The sequence below is a fragment of the Peromyscus californicus genome, unplaced genomic scaffold (assembly GCF_007827085.1).
Source record: "Peromyscus californicus insignis strain IS unplaced genomic scaffold, ASM782708v3 Scaffold_23__1_contigs__length_62951481, whole genome shotgun sequence".
In the NCBI taxonomy this organism is placed as follows: Eukaryota; Metazoa; Chordata; class Mammalia; order Rodentia; family Cricetidae; genus Peromyscus; species Peromyscus californicus.
In genome coordinates, this window is record NW_026294534.1 from 36933754 (window position 1) to 36952913 (window position 19160).

The 19160-nt window shown below is 43.6% G+C and overlaps 1 protein-coding gene across 1 annotated transcript in view; it reads right to left on the reverse strand.

Annotated features, from left to right (window-relative positions):
* The window catches only part of Snx25 (sorting nexin 25), a 117380-nt gene that overhangs the window by 9412 nt on the left and 88808 nt on the right, over window positions 1–19160 (reverse strand). Inside the window, exons 8-14 of the mRNA XM_052752218.1 lie at window positions 17854–17985; window positions 15734–16003; window positions 14014–14175; window positions 9343–9474; window positions 6984–7124; window positions 3817–3930; window positions 2630–2794 (exon numbers count right to left, since the gene is read on the reverse strand). Coding sequence (XP_052608178.1) covers window positions 2630–2794; window positions 3817–3930; window positions 6984–7124; window positions 9343–9474; window positions 14014–14175; window positions 15734–16003; window positions 17854–17985 — 1116 coding nt within the window. The remainder of the gene's footprint in view (window positions 1–2629; window positions 2795–3816; window positions 3931–6983; window positions 7125–9342; window positions 9475–14013; window positions 14176–15733; window positions 16004–17853; window positions 17986–19160) is intronic.

The following is a 19160-nucleotide window of genomic DNA, read 5'->3' on the forward strand; positions in this document are numbered from 1 at the left end:
GCCGTGATGAGGCGGTCATGTGGTGGGGTTTACAACCAATGAGAAGGCAGAACAGGAACTCTATATAGACTTTAACACAGGGGTAGCTCTGGTTCGGAGAGGTAGGACCACCGCAGGAGGAAGGGTAAGGTTTTAGCTCTTAGCTCTGACCTCTTGGCTTTCTTCTTTGCATTGGTTCTGTGTTTCTTATTTAATAAGAAGGTTGGTTACATCTACAGCTAACTGGGGGGAGGGGATCACTCTTTAAATGATTGGGGAATTAGTAATATAGTTTTCTAAAGATGATGAGGGTTTTTTTCTTGCATTTTGAAAGACTTTTTAACTGAAAGGGTTTTTAATTCACTGCTCTTAAAAATAAGGTCATTGAGGTATTTTTAAAGTTGTGCTCCAAGCATCTACTACACACTTTAGAAAGTCTCCTTTCCTGGTTTACATGTCAGCATATTTCAGTCCACACACTATACACCAGGCTCCAAGCTGGTGCACGCGAGTGCAATGAGGTCCAGGTCTTGGTGTCTGGCAGGGGTCTGGAGATTGACAGATACAGGAATGGCACTTTTTATAAGGCGAGATGAAGTGCTGCCCAAATACCAGGCGCTGGAAAGACAGCTAAAGATGGTTATTTTAATGTCTGCAAAGAAACCAAAGATGAAAGTAAACCCTCGAGTGTCAGGAATGGGTTACATCTGTTGAGTCACTGGCCAAAGGGGCCCCACGGACTCCCCAAGCATCACAGAGTATTGCCAAGGCTGCTGGTTACTCACCACAACTTGACGGTAGGCCCTATGGCTGAAAACAACATTACTTATATCACTGAACACGGAGAGGTTGAGCTGGTGTCTAACTGGAAGCTTCACCACTACTGACTAATATTCACTGTGCTGGAAGGTCCTCTGCATGATACCAGAGAGGAAGGGTAATCATCAGTATCACCCAGCTCCAAACCCTGAGACCTACAGCAGTGATGATATATATGCTTGTGCCTGAATGATCGATACGCTGGTGCAGGCGTGGTACAAGTGTTATGGGAGGAACCAACTATTTCCTTCTTTTTCCTTTTTATTGGATTTAAGGCCCACTCCATGAAATGGAACCCATATTGGACACTGTTAAACAGGCCAAAAACCTGAGAGTACATAGATCATGGCCTAGGGGGAAACCTACTACTATTATTTAACTAAAAGAACATAGCAATAAAACGAGTCCTAATGACAGATCTGTGCATTACTTTACCCCCATCAGAGAAGCTTCTTCTTGTAGTAGATGGTAATTAACCCAGAGACCCAAAACTGGACAATGTGCAGAGAGTGAGAGACGTTGGAACACTCAGTCCTAAAGGAGATATCTTCATCAAATCCCTCTCCTTAAGGCTCAGGGACTAGGTTCTTTTGTTGGTTTTTTGTTGTTTTGGAAAAGGGGGAACATGATGTTGAGGGAGGTGGGGAAGATCTGGAAGGAGTTTTGGAGGGAGAAGACTATGATTGAAATATATGAAAAATTTTTAATAAAAATTAAAAAAAAAAAAAGAAAGCTGAGGTTGTGGGAACAAGCACCAGACTAATGATAGGTCTTTGGGTGTTATCAGTTGAGCAGTCAAGACAGTTTCTTGGAAGCACAAGGAGTTCTCTAAAACTTGTTGGCTTCACACTGGTCCAGGAACATTAAATACTTCAAAGAGGTTGAGGAAGGTGAGCACTGAGAAGCAGGCAGGTTCAACACTCACTGTTAGAGAACAATTTCACAGTGACCAAGTCATTGGTGTATCCAAAGGGATTCATGCTGAGGACAGGGTATGGAGGAAAGTTAGCCAGGTCTAGACAGAAATGGAAGTAGGAGGTGGTGGAGGAGCTTCAGAGATGGGGTTCACACAGAGACTGAATAGAGATGTGGGCATTTCTCAACTCAGAATGCAATAAAGTACCACACTTTTGTTCATAGTCATTCTCTCTGTGCAATCTCAATAAACCAGTCCTGAAGAAGAGTCACTGCCATTTATTTAGCAATAGGCTGAGGAGAAGCCGGTTTGGGAGGCTAGTCTCTCCTAACTTGCTAGATAGCTGAACAAGGGTTTTGGTGGTTGAAACATACATTAAGCGTGAGGTTCAGAATATGAGACTGACCATGTTTGCTGTCTCTCCAGTGAATGCTTTATCATACACATTGCTGCCAGCTTCTTCCTGATTCAACACGCTCCATGGTTCTCCATGTCCAAGACTATGCTTCGGCCCTCTACCCTGCCATGACCCCTTTGCCCTTCTTCCATAAGCACAATACAGACACCCACCAGTCTAGTCCTTTGGTCTGCCGACTATCCCACAGACACACCTCCTCCCTGAGACCTCGGACCCACACCACCTTCTTCCCTTGCTGCGTTACCCTGGTCACCATCCTGAGGACCCCACTGCAACAGCACTTCCTGTCTGCAGTCCACTCCCCGACCTTGTCATTTACCTTCTGTTTGTGTTCTAATTCTTCCAAGGGGCTACCTCCCAAACGTGCAGTGATCACTGAAAGCCCATGCATCTGCCTTACAGCATTTGCCTTTCAAGAAACAGCTCCTCTTTCAAACACCCTCCAGGAAGTTACCTGCTTGACTGCACTAAGGTGGGACCCCCTGAGGACCGCTCACCTCCTGATGGGAGAAGAAGTCTCGGGGAAGTTTTTCCAGAAATGAAGATAAGGAAAAGGAGTTTTTTTTCCCCTGTACATCAATAACCTTGAGGTAGTCAGGAGAAGGGCTCAAAAAGGCATAGAGTGCTTCGCTCTGACACAGTCTCTCATCTGAAAGCAGGTTCTGTGGAAGGAGAGAATGAATTACTTCTACACAGAAAACTCTCCAGGCTGCTGAGAGCTGCAAGATGAACGAGGCAGAACTGACTCTGGTATGACCTCACTTTCACCATATTCTAAACAAAAAATGGCTGCCTTTTCTCTCAGAAATAAACTTGGTGGGAACACTTGTCAGTGGTCTTCATGGCAAGAGATGGCGCCCTAAGAACTCAGCCTGCGGGAGACAGTATGCAGACGGTGCTTGGTACTGCTTGATGTCATAAAAATTCTTCGTTTGCACACCACCCAAGATCTCCAGGGCTACTGCTTTAAAGACAGCTTTACTCATCTGCATTTGACCAACTTAACGTTTGCATATTCCATGTGGATACCACAGAAGGCCCTTTTATGACTATGTTCAGATACGGTGGCCTTGCCGAGAGGTAGACAGTGTCACCTCTTTCAACAGAGTGACAGCTTACACAATTATGTAACTGTTTACTCTGGTCCTTAAGTTCTGAAGTCCTAGAGTTCTGTCCATACTTATCTGGCCTAGGAGAAAGAACAGAACAGAAACCAAAGGGGCTTTGGTTGTTTGGAGACAGAGTCTCACTACGTAGCCCTGGCTGGCCTGAAACTCACCATACAGACCAGACTGGACTTGAACTCACAGAAAGCCACCTCTGTCTCCCATATGCTGGGATTAAATGTGTGCACCAATACACCTTGCCATGAATCAAGTTTATGTGTGAGCTAATGTGGTTACCATACAGATTAGCAACGTGATGATAAAAATGTTTGTATCCAGTGTCATAAGAGAACTGGTTTAGAACAAACCACAGGAACCACTGGAGAATAGAATGATGAGTGGGAGAGTCATCTTTGGGGAAGGTATAGAGCTGGGGCGACATCTATATGGCGCTGGTAATACAAACTGGGGGGTGGCTTGGGAAGACAGAAGGCAAACTAGCAAGCTCCTGGGATGGTGACAGTTTACCTCCAAACGGCTAATCTCACCCTTACATCCCAAACTTCCCATTTGCTTACCTGTAAAAACTTATTTAACTGATTCTTTGACTTTTCCAGAAACTTGTGATCTATAGATTTGAAAGGCAGCTTACTGAGAGAAGGCAACTGGACTTTTTTTAAAGAAGGGACACACTGTGGGTAGAAAAGATCAAATGTTACTCTTTGGAAACTACATTTTAATCTTAAGAAAGCTTTTAATTAAAATTAGAATAAACCAATAGCACCTTCTTATTGTCTAGTCCTCTGTCTCTCTCCCCACCTCTTAGAGAAAGGCTCTCGCAATGTAGTCCAGGATGAGCTTTAACTTGTGATTTTCCTTTCTCAGTCTGCCTAATGCTGGAACTGCTGGCATGCACCACCACATGCAGCTAAAACGCACCCACTGGAATCGGGCTCAAAGAACGTGAAGGAACAGGACAGTACTGTGATTTGGATGGGCACACTCACAGCACACTGTGCTGTGCTGGAAGCCCAGAACATAAGCTTTCCTCCCGGAAGGTGTGTTTCTAGCTTCTGGGGGGTGGGAGTGGGGGGACACAAAACACAGGTCGTAGCTCTAGTAGCTGCTTTTCAAAGGAAACCACAGACTAAATAAATTATTAATAACAAAATAAATAACAACAGGCCTCCTTTTGTGGGTAGAGTCCTCCATTCTATCAGACCAGTGCTGGATATATGGTGTGTGCTATTTCACTCTTAAAACACTATCTCAAGTTTTAGAGAAGCGAACAGGCAGTGACATTGGTAACGTGCGTCCACTGCTCACAGATGTCACAGGAGAGGGTCCTCACGACGGGGAACTCACAGCAGCAAGTGCAGAGGGAAAAAGGAGTGCTCAACCACAGGTCCACACAGGGCACAACAGTCACAAAGCCACACATGGACTTCATTCAAATAGCGTGATGCTTCGGGATAATTACCTTCGTATGTTTTAAGAACATTTATTTTGCAAGTACATTTTATGTCCAATTTTATTTTCCTCTGTTGTCTTTGTTAACAAGCTGATACTAAGCTTTAGTTTTACATGGCTTGTCACATGGAAAACAATCACGCTTCCATAGTGCTAGTTTTACCCAGGAACTATTGGAGGAATTTATTCTTATACAGAGATAAACGTTTTGTTTTTATAGAGTAACCATAGTCAAAGTGAGGAATGCCATAGCATGTATGGCCCTCAGTTTTCGCTGCCATTCTTTTAAAAGTACTTGAAAAGCTAGTATTCAGAAAGTCCTCCATTTAGAATGTTAGAAATCTGATTCCCAATGATACTCTGCTATACTCATAGACTGGAGCCTAACATAATTGTCATCAGAGAGGCTTCATCCAGCAACTGACAGGAACAGATGCAGACCTACAGCCAACATTAGGCAGAACTTGGGGATTCCTGAAGAAGAGGGTGAGGAAGGATTGTAGGAGCCAACAGGGTCAAGACACCACCACCACCACCTCCACCACCACCACCACCACCACCACCACCACCACCACCACCACCACCTCCACCACCACCACCACCACCACCTCCACCACCACCACCACCTCCACCACCACCACCACCACCACCACCACCACCACCACCACCACCACCACCACCACCACCACCACCAACACCACCACCACCACCACCACCACCACCACCACCACCACCACCACCTCCACCACCACCACCACCACCACCACCACCACCACCACCACCACCACCAAACACCAACACCAACACCAACAACAAAATGACCCACAGAAGCAACTACCCAGGGCTCATAGAGGGCTCACAGACAATTGGGGAGCCTGTATGAGTCTGGCCTAGGTCCTCTATATATATGTTAAGGTTGTATAGCTTGGTGTTCCTGTGGGACTCCAGACAGTGGGAGTGGGGGCTGTTTCTGACTCTTTCACCTGTTTGGGGGACCCTTTTCCTCCTACTGGGTTGCCTCGCCCAGCCTTAATACGAGGGGATGTGCCTAGTTTTCTTATATTGACATGCCGTGTTTGGTTGATGTCCCTGGGAGGCTTGCCCTTTTCTGAAAGGTAGGGAGGAGAAGTGGATCTGGAGGAGAGGGGCTGTGGGAGGGAGGGACCGGGAGAAGAAGGAGGGGAAACCATGGCTGAGATGCAATATAATACATGAGAGGTAAATAAAGAAATTAATAAATTAATAACTCACTCTTACATTTAAAAAAAGTGTTAGAAATCACCCCCAAGAGACAGAGTTAGAGGAAACAAATGCCTTTCGTTGGCAAAAGAGAACCCTGAGAAGTAACTGGGGCTTTCCAGCGTTAGCTCATTCTCAGCAAGAAAAAAAACGGCCTGAAATTCAGACTGAAATGGCTACAGAGGTTTTCACCACTGTGATAAAAGGAACTCGCCTTCTGTAGAAAGTGAAATCTCCTCCAGAGGGAAAAACGGGAAGAACAAACAGTTCTAACCCCGACTTGGCCACTCTGCATGCTCCCTGAATCAAGTAAGCATGGAGTCAGTTTCCCTCACCCAGCAAATCCAGGAACTCACCTGGACTGCTGGCTTCCGAACCTTTTTGACTAAACCTCACAACAGAAAAGATACGCTATTCTACAGCCATGGTGCACATTTATGATCCCTGCCTCTACATTACATATGATATATTGTAAGTCAAAGGGAAACAGAGCTAACCGCAACAAAATCATGCAAGTGTTTTCCACACACCACACATCCTACTGTAGAATTTATTCCCTTAGTCCTCAAACAGGAAATGGCAGATCTGGGATGCCAGGCTGAGCTCTCTGGCTCTGGGTGTTTTCAACGCTCCACTCTGCTGACTGACTCCTGGAGTACATGGAATGAAATCCTACATAGCTTCCCCTTCTAGTGATTTAACACTCAGCTGATTTCATGACCCATTAGAGGGTTACAACTGGCAGCTTCAAACCCATTGGCCCTAGATCCCTAGTCTCTTACATCTTGGGGGTTCTACAGCTATTTATAATGAAAATTAGACAAGCATCTGTCCGGAAGGATTTGGGGCAGACTAGATTGTTTGATCTATGAGTAATTTCCAAACGCCAGGCTGAACACACTGTCGTTCTGGCATCAAGAGCAAGCAGACAGAGCAACCCATTTTCCTCTATGAACGGTGTGAGCTCTTGAATGTCTTCATGCTCAGAAACTCTACAGTCCTGTGTTCACGAGTCCGTGTGCATGAGTATTCATACCTCACTAAGTTTCCGATGTAAATTCTGAAACTCACTGAGCCTTCTTGGGACGGTCCAGTTCTTAGTTTCGACCCCTCCAACTTCTTGTAGGTTTACCCTGACCAAGTAGCAAGGCATTTGCTCGCCATTCTCTTCTGTCACCTTGAAAAAACAAGACAGAAAATGAAGTCATGATAAGCAGACTCTAAGAGAATTTTAATCACCCCACCCCACCTCAACATACACACACGATTATCCTTTCTCTGCTGTACCCTTCATGGCGCACTCAATAAACCCTGGGAGTCTAAGTGTGATGGATCTCACTCAGCAATTAAGTCATGTTAAATGACACAGTAGATCTTAAAATCGGGGAGGTTATCTGAATAGATCTAAACCATAAGAAGCATTTTTTCTGACAGAAAATAGAAAATGAAGTCAGAAAGATTAGAAGCCCAAGAAGGAAACAAGCAAGAGAAGAGAGACCAGACCTCAGGCTTACAACAGGAAACTCCTGAACTCTGCCAATAATCTGAATTAGCCTGGAAGCGAGTGAGTGCTTGTGGTTTTGTTTTTCCCTCAGAGTGCAGACACCCTGGCCTGTGACACAGTAAGTGGAGGACAGCTACTGTAGTGGGGGTTCTTTACTGTCCAGCTCACACATATTCTCTCTCTCTCTCCCGCCCCCCCCCCGCCTCTCTCTCTCTCTCTCTCTCTCTCTCTCTCTCTCTCTCTCTCTCTCTCTCTCTCTCTCACACACACACACACACACACACACACACACACACACACACACACACACGGTGGGGGGCAATTGTACTAATTCTGAGCTTGAATTAATATCATGAATTAGAGAAGAATTTAAAAAAAAAGTGAAGAGACACTAGACTTCGTGGATACCCACATGCACTGTGTGAGCAGGAATACTATTCCATTGTATAGGCGGGACATGGAGGCATAGCCAGAGTAGTCAACTTTCCACAAATCTAGTACGTGGGCCAGGCAGGATCCAAAGGCAGAGAAGTCTGGCTGATGTAAACACATCCATCTTACAAGGGACTTCCTGTTTCTACCTCCCTTATCTTTTCAGTGACGGTGGTACCACAGCCAACACCTGAATAATGATGGATACTAGGGCCACGTGCCTGTGAGGAAGGCCCCTCCTGAGGGGCTGCCCTCCTCTCTCCACGTCTGCATGAGGAAGATTTTAATATGCTGAAGCAGCTCTAACGACAACTGAGAAGGCCCTCCTCCCTCCCACAGGCACTACCTTCTGAGTCTATCCCACTCCTACACTCCCATGCAAATGAAAATTCCATCCACAGTTATCAACTGGTACATTTTTAAAAAGCGGTACTGCATGGTAGAACACAGCGTTCCCTAATCCTCTGCCCCACAGCCTGGCTTAGTGGGAGCGCTCACAAGTGCCCTTGGGCACTTGATGAACCTTCACACCCGGCTTTCAAAGCAGCGAATGGAGAACATGCTTCGTGTTTGCCATATCTAGAGGTAAACAACGTTTTGAATTTTAAGTTCTCTCACACCCAGCCTGTCAAGCTGCAGAGAGGAGAGTAGATAGGAACAATAATAAGAACAATTGAAACAAAACATCGATGCCATTGTACGCACTTACAACCTTGCTGTTGGAGTGGAGCATGGTGGGCATGACTAGTTCCCTCCAGCTTTCCCCTGACTCAGGGAAGGACACCAGCAGTAAATGCTTAGGAGCTCCTTCCTCCTAACGGAAGTTATTTTATAGTCAAATGAAGGGATAGAGCAGGGAACGAGAAAGCTAATGAAGTGAAAACAATCCAAGTATATTATATATGTGTATGAAAATAGCATAATGAAATCTATTCTTTTATACAACATATACTGATAAGACAAATGGGTAAGAGAAGGGATAAAGTGTATCCTTCAAAACTTTGGAAAAAAAACAAATAATCAAGAGGAAAAATTCATTACTAAAGATCTTAGAGTTTCTGAGATCTAACTGAACAAAATGGAACAATAAAACATATTTACATTTTTCATTTTTTAGTATCTCCAACTTCCTAGAAACACTTCACATTTTACAACCATCATAACAGAAAAAAATAAATTAGGAATGCAAGGGCATTAACTGCTCTTTCTCAAGGCTGCTTACAAGACAATGAACAAAAGCAACTCTGACCGAGGTGGCATGAGATGAGATCCACACCGTGAAGTCCTGGGCGGTTTCCACTCAGGCACAGCACACCAGAGTGAAAACAGAGGGAAGGACGGTAGTGGACACAGGGGGCTAAAGAATGGGCACCGTGTTTGACCTTCAGTCTTAATTCTCCCGGAAAACTATGGTTTATAGTTTATAGAGCGGCGGTGGCGGTGGTGGCGGTGGCGGTACCTCTGCACTGGTGATGGCCGCTTTCCACAGGCCCAGGTTCTCACACCACCAATCCGTCCTTGCCATGTGTAGCTGAAGATCTGCGCATTCTTTCTCTATGACGAGAATTTCATCCTTCAACTTGGAAATAATCTACCACAGAAAAACAACCTGGGAGTTATGAGAACAGTTCAAAGGCTCTGCAGTCAGCAGAGAAGCAGCATGCAAAGCCAACACACATGGCTGTGCTTCTGCATGCCAATGATGAACGATCCAAAACAGGACCGGTTTCACTTAAAACAGCACCTGAAAAACTAAGAGTCTCAGGTATTAGCCAAGGAAATAAAAGAGTTCTATAACACCAATAAAATGATTAAAATGACAAATATTTGTAAAGAGATCTTAAGTTCATGACCTGGAAAAGACTTAATATTGTTGCAATAACAGCAATATCACCCAGGGCAGTCCACATATAGAATGCAGTCACTGTCATAATCTCAATGGCAGAAATACAAATATTCATTCCTAAGTTTATATGGGATCTCAAGAAATGCCCCCCAACCCCCCAAAAATTTGAAAAGTAAGAACAAAGTTAGAGGGGGCTGGAGAGATGGCGCAGAGGTTAAGAACATTGGCTGTTCTTCCAGAGGTCCTGAGTTCAACTCCCAGCAACCACATGGTGGCTCACAACCATCTACAATGGGATCTAATGCCCTCTTCTGGTGCACAGGCATATATGCAGGCAGAACACTGTATATATAATAAATAAATAAATCTTTAAAAAAAAAAAAAAGAATACAGTTAGAGTACTCACACTTCCTGCCATCCAAACTCATTCAACTACAGTGCACAAAACATGTGGTCATCTGATTTTCAATAAGGGGCCAAGCAAGAGCCTGTCAACAAATGATACTAGAAAACTGGAGAACCCCATGCAAAAGAATGGAGGTGGGACCCAACAAGTAGCTAAGAATGGACCCGAGACAAAAGCATAATAACTATAAAATAAAACCCGAGGAAAACGGGGCAGTGTCGAAAGCTGAGGTTCACCTACAATTTCTTGGTATGACACCAAAGGCACAGGCAACAAGAGGAAAAAAAAAAAGGACTTCTGTAATTTCTTCCCCCAAAAATGCGCATCAAAGAAGTGTATCAAAACAGAGAGATGCCAAGCACAGCATGGGGGAGAATACTTACATAGAACATATTTGATAAAGCATCAATGGTAGGAACATAAATAGGACTTCTGAAATTCAGCACCAACACCAAACAACCTAATTTAATTTAAGAACGGGGAAAGGACTTGCATACACATTTTTTTTTTCAAAGAAAACGCATGAATGGCTAACAGGTACATGGAAACCTGGCCAGTGACACGAACAAGTGGGGAAAGGCAAGTCAAAACTAATGGGGTCCTCTACTGGGGTGAGGACTATCAAAAATAAAGAGAAGAAAGGAAGTAAAGGGCAGAGACTAGAATCCTTCTGTGTTGGAAAATGGTACAAAAGCTGGAAAATGCACAGTTGTTCCTCCAAAAATGAAAACTGGAGTCACCAGAGAGCCCTGCAATTGTACTTCTGGGTATGTATCTAAAGGAAGTGGAAACGGGATTCTGAAGTGATTTCTGAATGCTAATGTTCACAGCGGCATTATCTGTAACAGCCAACGGTTAAAACAAAATAAAACAACAACAACAACAAAACACCCAACCATGTCTACAGGAGGAAGGATGGAAACATAAAATACACCTATTGCGTCTTAAATGCTAAGCTTGCCCTTTCCTTGGATGTCACATCTTTCCTAAGACAAGCCATAGGCTTATATAAGCTTGCAGTTTACAGACAGCAGCTTCTTCTGAAAAAGCCCTCCGGGCTTACCACCTCAGAAGGCTACGAGAAGAATCCCGCGTTGACGCCCCTGTCCTCAATGTTACCATCAACAGGCCCTGCCTTTTCTTTTCACAGAGCCAGCATGTTTGAGGGCGGGGGGGAGGCACTATGGAGAGCTCTGAGGACACACCCATTGCAATCCTCAGCACCAGTTACAGACACACATTGTCATGCTAGGCTTTTTACATGGGGACTGGGGATCTGAACCTAGGTCCTCACGCTGGTGTAGCACACACTACTGACTGAGCCCTCCTGCCAGCTCCCTGTTTTCCTGGCTTTTCAGAGATCAACACAGTCCCATGCATTTACTCTTAGCTTCGGTGAGGACTCCTCCCAGTCAATGACTCACTCCCAGTGACAACCTACAGTGTGTGACAGAATCAGAATTTCTCTACAGAAATAAAGTAAAACCTGGGCTAACATTACATTCGACAGCCAATGAGACTGTTGGTTTAGAGATCTGAAAGGTGGAGTGTTGAGCCAAGCCCGACTGAGGAGAACACCACTATTACACGCAAGGAAATGGGGAATCACATTTAACTCAGGAAAAAAAAAATCATCCTGGTAAGGGTTTTCTGGGTATCTGTTAATTGCTAGGTTGCCAGTCTTTTCAACATCAATCTTTAAAAATAAATAAATAAGCAAATAAATAAGTAAATAAAAACATGACTGTTAGACATATTTTACATATTTTATATTTTCCAACCTGAATGACTTAAAAGGCAGATGAGCCTCCTCCTGGAGGCCTGAGCATAACTGTCAGAAGTGGAGGGCTCCCTGCACAGCCCAAGGACAATCTGATTAACAGGACATGAGGACCGCCCACGCCGGGATCAGAGATTAGTGTTCAAAATAAGCCATCACAACACTGAAGCCTCCAAATCGCTTGAGAACCCCGTCCTGTAATTACGGCTCAGAATGCTTAGGCACGATTATTAGAAATTCTTTCAAGAAAGGCTGAAGAATGTCTCTCAGCCAAATGATGACCCAAACAGAAAATAATTCACTGGACACTCTCCAACTCATCTTTCATGTGGCTTCCTAGAAGACACATCTTAATTTAAAATGAGGTAAATCCAGAATAAATACAACTGTTTCAGGGGAACATGCCACACAGCAGACTGAGTCTCCACTGGGCCAACTGATTCTGTTTATCATGTCAAAGATGTCCTGGGCAAACTCCAGGGCCCTCCATACTCCATATGTACTAACTGGGAACAGCTCCATGTTGAGGGGAAATAAATCTCTTCTTCTGATGACTCTGGAAACAGATCAGATGTTTCCTTTCCCCCTCACAACTCTAGAAAAGTGACACATTAATGGGCCAGACTCTTGCGGGATTTCTCCAGCGTCTTTCCTCAAAGCCCACCGGCTCTAACTGAACACTGACTGGATTGTGAATGAATTCATATTCTGACTGTAGGTTGGTAAAATGCTTCTATCACCTTGGTTTTCTTACAATATTGTTTCAGAGATACTCTCCTATTATAAAAATCATTTGAAGTCATAATTATAAGTATTAAAGAAGTACCAACACTGGAAACCCAACGTGATTCATTAAAATTGTTTTACCAAAAGTTGCTTTCCTCGACACACTCAGGAAAAGCTGGAGGAGACCCATGTAGAAGAACAAATCACACCTATACTTTAGAACCCTTGTTGGATCCAAAGACACATAAAAACAAAGCAAAAACAGGACCAATCTGTGAGCTTCTCTTTGCATTAAAAAAAAAATGTGTGTGTTCATGCGCGCGTGTGTATATGAATGTGCGCATGTGTACACTCAGGTGTCTTGTCAACCACTCCCCACCTTACTGTGAGGACCTGCAGTTCATCATTTTGGCACACTGCCTGGTCATCAGGCCCTAGGATCTGCCTATCTGTCTCATCAGTACCTCCCCTGCCTCTTAGAGCACCATGCCTGGCTTCTACATGGGTGTGGACAACAAGCACCTTTCCCCACGAGGCCCAACCGATCCCCATTGTTTACACTTTTAAAAACATTATTTCTTTTATTTTATGTATCTGGGTGTTTTGTCGGCAGTATGTCTATGTACCACATGTGTGCAGTACCCACAGGGGCCAGAGAGGGCATCGAATCCTCTGGAACTGGAGTTAAAGATGGTTGTTAGCTGCCATGTGGGTTCTGGGAACCAAACCTGGATTCTCTACAAGAGCAACAAGTGCTCTTACCCACGGGGTCATCTCTCCAGCCCCCAGTTATTTATCTTTTCAAGTTAATTTTCGAAGATATATTTATTTTATTTTCCATGTACGAGTGTTTGCCTGCATAAGTGTCTGTCTGTACATTGTCTGTGCGCCTGGTACCTGCAGAGGAGAGACGAGGGTGTCAGATACTTTGGAACCAGGGTTACAAACAATTGTGAGCTGCCATATGGGTGCTGGGAATTGAACCCAGGTCCTCTGCAAGAGCGGCAACTGCTCCTCACTGCTGAGCCATCTCTCCAGCCTAGAATTCTGCCGAAAAACATTAACAATGCCTTTCCCCTTCCCCAGCAAAGAGAAGAATCCAATTCTTTGGGACCAGCATAACGGGTGTTCAGAATTGCAGTGAAAAGGGAAATATCTAACATTCTCAAACATTCAATCCTCTTGGCTTTTAGTGAACCACAGTTTTCGTGGTTCTGTGAGGCTCTCTGGGTTGTGAAAGCACAACCTGATCACGGAACCTGCTTCTGGCCACCATTCTTAAGGAAGCAGACAGTTCTCAGCATAACCCGGAAACCACTATTTATCACAGAGGACACACTTTCAGAGACAACCTTGAAAGCAAGACAGTTACCTTCTTATCAGGTTTTGGTGCATTTTGAATAGAACTTAGAGCTTGCCTTTTATATTCAAGTTTCTCACTTAGCTCTCGAAGTTTGTTTACACCGAAGCTGGCTTGATCACTAATCCCACTGGTGCCTTCCAGGGCTTCCTCGCCAGCCTCACTTCCAGAACCCTGCCGGAAAAACAGTAAGCCAGCACGTCTTAGAACGACAGAAGATCACTACTCACCCACTGCATAACCCTGTCCCCAAATACCGGATTCCCTTGAAAGGGAAGAAGACTGCAGGCTACTCACCCACTGCATAACCCTGTCCCCAAATACCGGATTCCCTTGAAAGGGAAGAAGACTGCAGGCTACTCACCCACTGCATAACCCTGTCCCCAAATACCGGATTCCCTTGAAAGGGAAGAAGACTGCGGGCTACTCACCCACTGCATAACCCTGTCCCCAATACCGGATTCCCTTGAAAGGGAAGAAGACTGCGGGAGAATCTTGGGACTGCGTTTACCCTTCCCCAGCAAAGAGAAGAACTGAACGTTCGGAACCAACGTAGTGGGTGTTCGAACGCATGAAAAGGAAGATCTCTAACAGCCAGAATGGGAGGGGAACCCCATGGATCAATTCCCAACCATGGGACTCTGAGGGGAGCAATTCAAGTGCCCGCCATCCCTCAACTGGAATGTTCTCTTCCACCTCCCACAGGAGACAGAAGTCACCCTCCCAGTCTCCCAACAGTATTATGACATACTGTAAATAAAATGCCCATGTTTAACAAACTCCATGGCGTTTGTGTGGATTTTTTATTTTGTTTTGCTTTTTTTTTTTTTTTGGTCTTTTGCCTGTTTGTTTTGATTTTCACTTGTGGGTTTTTTTCCTTGCTTTTGGTTATTGTTTCAGGGTAGTAGGGAGACACTGACATCATAAAATTAAAGTTGTATGTGGGGAGGTTGGAAAGATCTAGGAGGAGCTGGGGGAGGGGGAAAACCATGATCAAAATATGTTGTATGAAAAAAACAAATTGACACATGCTCAAATCTGGACTGCTAGAAGCATTTCAGTGTGCAATTTGTTCAGTATTGCTCTTGAGAACATGTTATACAAACCAACATATACTTTACAGGTAAACAGCATCTGCAATGTGATTTGGGGGGCCTTGGCTGTCGAACAAACAGATCACTTAGTTTCCATCTATGGACACTGCAGGGAACCACTCAGGACTCTCTTCCAGTCTTTTCTCCTTAGCTTTCTCCCACACTGTTTCTTTAAGGTTTTTAATGAATTGTAGCAAACAGCAAATTCAATGAAATGAAAGTATTGCTAATTCCAGAAAAATAAGCTGTTTTCATTTTTAGATGTTCTTAATGATCACGTGTAAATATACACATGATGACAAAATCCTACACCTTGTCCTCCCTCAAGTGAGTATTTAGTCTTTCATAAGGGACAATGCCGCACACGTGCGGAGGATGTTATAGTCAATTATAATTGGTCTAGGTGTACTGTGTGCTGCCTCAGGAACAGCTCGCTGAGGTAGCTCCAGCCACTGTGTCTGCTGGGGGACAACTCTCTCTCTGCTCACATGAACTAAAGCAAATTCTATCATGCGGCGACACTTCCCTACATTCAGTTACTTCCAACCTTGCTTCCCTTAACTTCTGGCAGGCATCTGGTCCTAACGAGGAAAGTGTCTACCACAGAGGAGTGGAAGCGGAAGGTAGAGGCAGCTCACCAGTTCCTCCTTGTCAGAAGCTCGCTGGGAGGCATGCTTGTCCTCTTTGACCACCAGCTTCTCGGACAGGTCACTGACAATGAACAACGGGTAATACCTGTCCCTCAGCACCTCGCACACATCGGCCTGGATCTTGCTGAACACCTCAATACCTTTGTTTCCTACGAGACACTGCTGGATTTCTTTGTAAAGTGACTTTTCCACAGGTATTTCTTTGCTTTCCACAAAGAAATTCTGATAAATTTCACCAACTAATTGTGGAATTTCACTCTGAAAAGACAGGAAGATGAAGAGAGAGAAAGGTAAGAAACGTTGTCTCTGAGAGAAAGGATTTCCCACTCAATTCCCTACATGCTAGAGCTAGAAGGACAGTACCGAGCTGTACCCTGGGACCGTAAACTCAGGGTCTTAGCCTTCTGTATTCACATTCAGGTGCAGGGGAAGTATCAGACCTTGAAAGAAAACCACCACTTCTTTAAGGTGGATACTTACATTGAGCTGTTAAAAAAGTTAAGAAAAAGACTGGCTCTCTTATTGCAACAGATCCTCAACATCACGGAGATGTGACTTACGAACTAAAGTTTAACTGACTTTTATCTGAAGTAATGAGAGGAGCTCACTTCGCTAACATGAGGAGAAATTCTCAGCCAGAAAGAAGCCAATAGAGTAACCAGAGATTAAAAACACGACAGGTATTCTTCAGGCTTAACACTTCAGAATAACTCCACTGGCACTGAGCCACACAGACAGCCTAGTCCTGAGAGGCACACTGGGGTCGCTGCTGCACCACTGTAGAAATACAAAGCTCTCCTCCATGCACGTGACCCTCACGTGCTCCAGCGGTGCTCCAGCGGTGCTCCCTCAGCTCTAAGAACACTCCAAACTTCCAAACAGTCATAAAAAGACATAAACTAACAAAGACTCATTTATGCAGCTGTCAGATCAAACCACAGCTACTTTCAGGAAGCTATCATGCTTTTATTTCATTGAAAATTTTCCAATTATTGCCAGTAGTTTGGGAAAACTCTTAAGATTACTCTGTACAATGTTCTCTTGAGAGCAGCCAAAAATCATCCGGAGTGAAGGCTAGTGATTATGTTGAGTAGCAGAAGGTAATTTATACCTTGTGAATCAGCAAGGAAAAGTAGTCCTGAGATTTTAAAATACCACAAGACTAAATTTAGCTGCTTAGTTCAATGTGTGATATATCAGGTACTTAATTTGGTTTTCTAGTCTAGCAATATTCATATGCAATGAAATTAAATGCTCTTTGCACTTATGTTAATGAATCACTCAAATGCTATATGTTAATACAATATATATGATATACATGTGACTTAGATATATTTACCTATATGAAGAATGTACAGACATTCTTTAATTCTAAAATATGTATTGAGAACTTTCTATTGGGTTCTTTGCTTGAGACACATTTGAAACCAAAAATGTTTGGGTTCCTTTGTTCAATCGTATTTTATGTGAAATGAAAGGGGAAAAAAACAATGTAAAAAGTGTACATCACAAAAAGAAAGACTACAAAGCAGGAGAATTGCTATGGTAATGAAATACACATGATGATAGAGCAAGTTTATGAGGCTGAGGTGACAGTGATAAGGCCTAGTCTTTTGTAAGAGCAACATGGACGCATACATATTTTTGTAGTTCATTAAAATGATGAAATCTCATCTCTTGGTACACTTGTAAATAGTCCCCCATGACTATTCAATCAAAAGCATCTTCTATAAAAATACAGTGCAATTTTATTTGCCATAATGGGCTGAAATAGAATGATGTAAAATGCTACTTTAATATATATTTATCCTGAGCCAGGCATGGTAGTGCATGCCTTTAATCCCAGCACTTTGGAAGCAGAGGTAGGTGGATCTCTGTGAGTTCAAGACCAGCTTGGTCTACAAAGAGAATTTCAGGATAGCCAAGACTACACAGAAAAACTCTGTCTCAAAACAAACAAACAAACAAACAAACAAAATATAGACCGACAGATAGACATACAGACAGATAGATTTATCCTAAAGCATCATTGAGTTGGTGATATACTGCCTAGCATGCAAGCTTTCATTAGCTAATGATTAATATTCCTTAAAGCATAAGCACACTACCTTGTTAGCATTTTTCAGGTGTTCCACAGACTCCCAAAAGCCAATCAGAGTCTGCTTGTCCAGCCGCTCCATGTATGTTCCAAAGTGCTCTCGGTAGAAAGGATTGGTCATAATATCTTCAAACTGAAGAATCTATTAAGAGAATATAAGAAAGTGTGATGGTTTGAATGCAAATGGCCCCCACAGGCCCATAGGGAGTGGCACTATTTAGGAGGTGTGGCCTTGTTAGAGTAGGTGTGGCCTTGGAGGAGGTGTGGTCTTGTTGGAGGAGGTGTGGCCTTGTTGGAGTAGGTGTGGCCTTGTTGGAGGAAGTGTGTCACTGGAGGTGGGCTTTGAGGTCTCAGATGCTCAAGCCAGACCCAGTGTCACTCTCGTCCTGCTGCCTGTGGATCTGGATACAGAATTCTCAGCCACTCTCCAGCACCACGTGTGCCTACATGCTGCCATGCTTCCTGCCGTGACAATAGTGGACTGAACCTCTGAACTGTAAACCAGCCCCAATTAAAAGTTTTCTATAAGAATTGTCAAGGACACAGCCGGGCAGTGGTGGCACACGCCTTTAATCCCAGCACTTGGGAGGCAGAGCCAGGCGGATCTCGGTGAGTTCGAGGCCAGCCTGGTCTCCAAAGCGAGTTCCAGGAAAGGCGCAAAGCTACACAGAGAAACCCTGTCTCAAAAAAACAAAACAAAACAAAAAGAATTGTCATGGTCATAGTATCTTTTCACAGCAATAGAAACCCTAAGACAGATTTTCTAAAGACAAAATTTCAAATGCCAGTCTGCTTTTAACTTCCATGAGTTAACTTCTACACTCAGGGAAAAATGCATTTTCATAGACAATGTAAGGTAATATACCTGATAAGATGAAATAGCTCTCAGGTTTCTAAATTTTAAATTCAGATTCCTGAATATTCAAAATGCATATATTCAAAAATCACTAATTTTATACTAAACATTAATTATTCAACAAACATTTATTTGACATCTGCTTGATATCAGGACACAGATAATAATTCTTGTTCTGAATGGACATACAATGCTAGAAACAATAAACAACTGAAGAGAAATGTCTAAAAACTACGGGTCTGGAGTTTGGCATTTGTTTCCTATCATATTTCATATGGCGGAGGAAAATCATAAATGGACTTATATCTTGATTGTTGATAGTACCACAGGCACTAACAAATCTTATGTAAATACTATTTTAATTGGCCCCTAAAATTTTACTGTATGGGTTACCAAATCAGCTCTATCACTCTTAGTATTTTTTACATTCACAGTAAAAGAGAACACTGGCTATCTGAAGA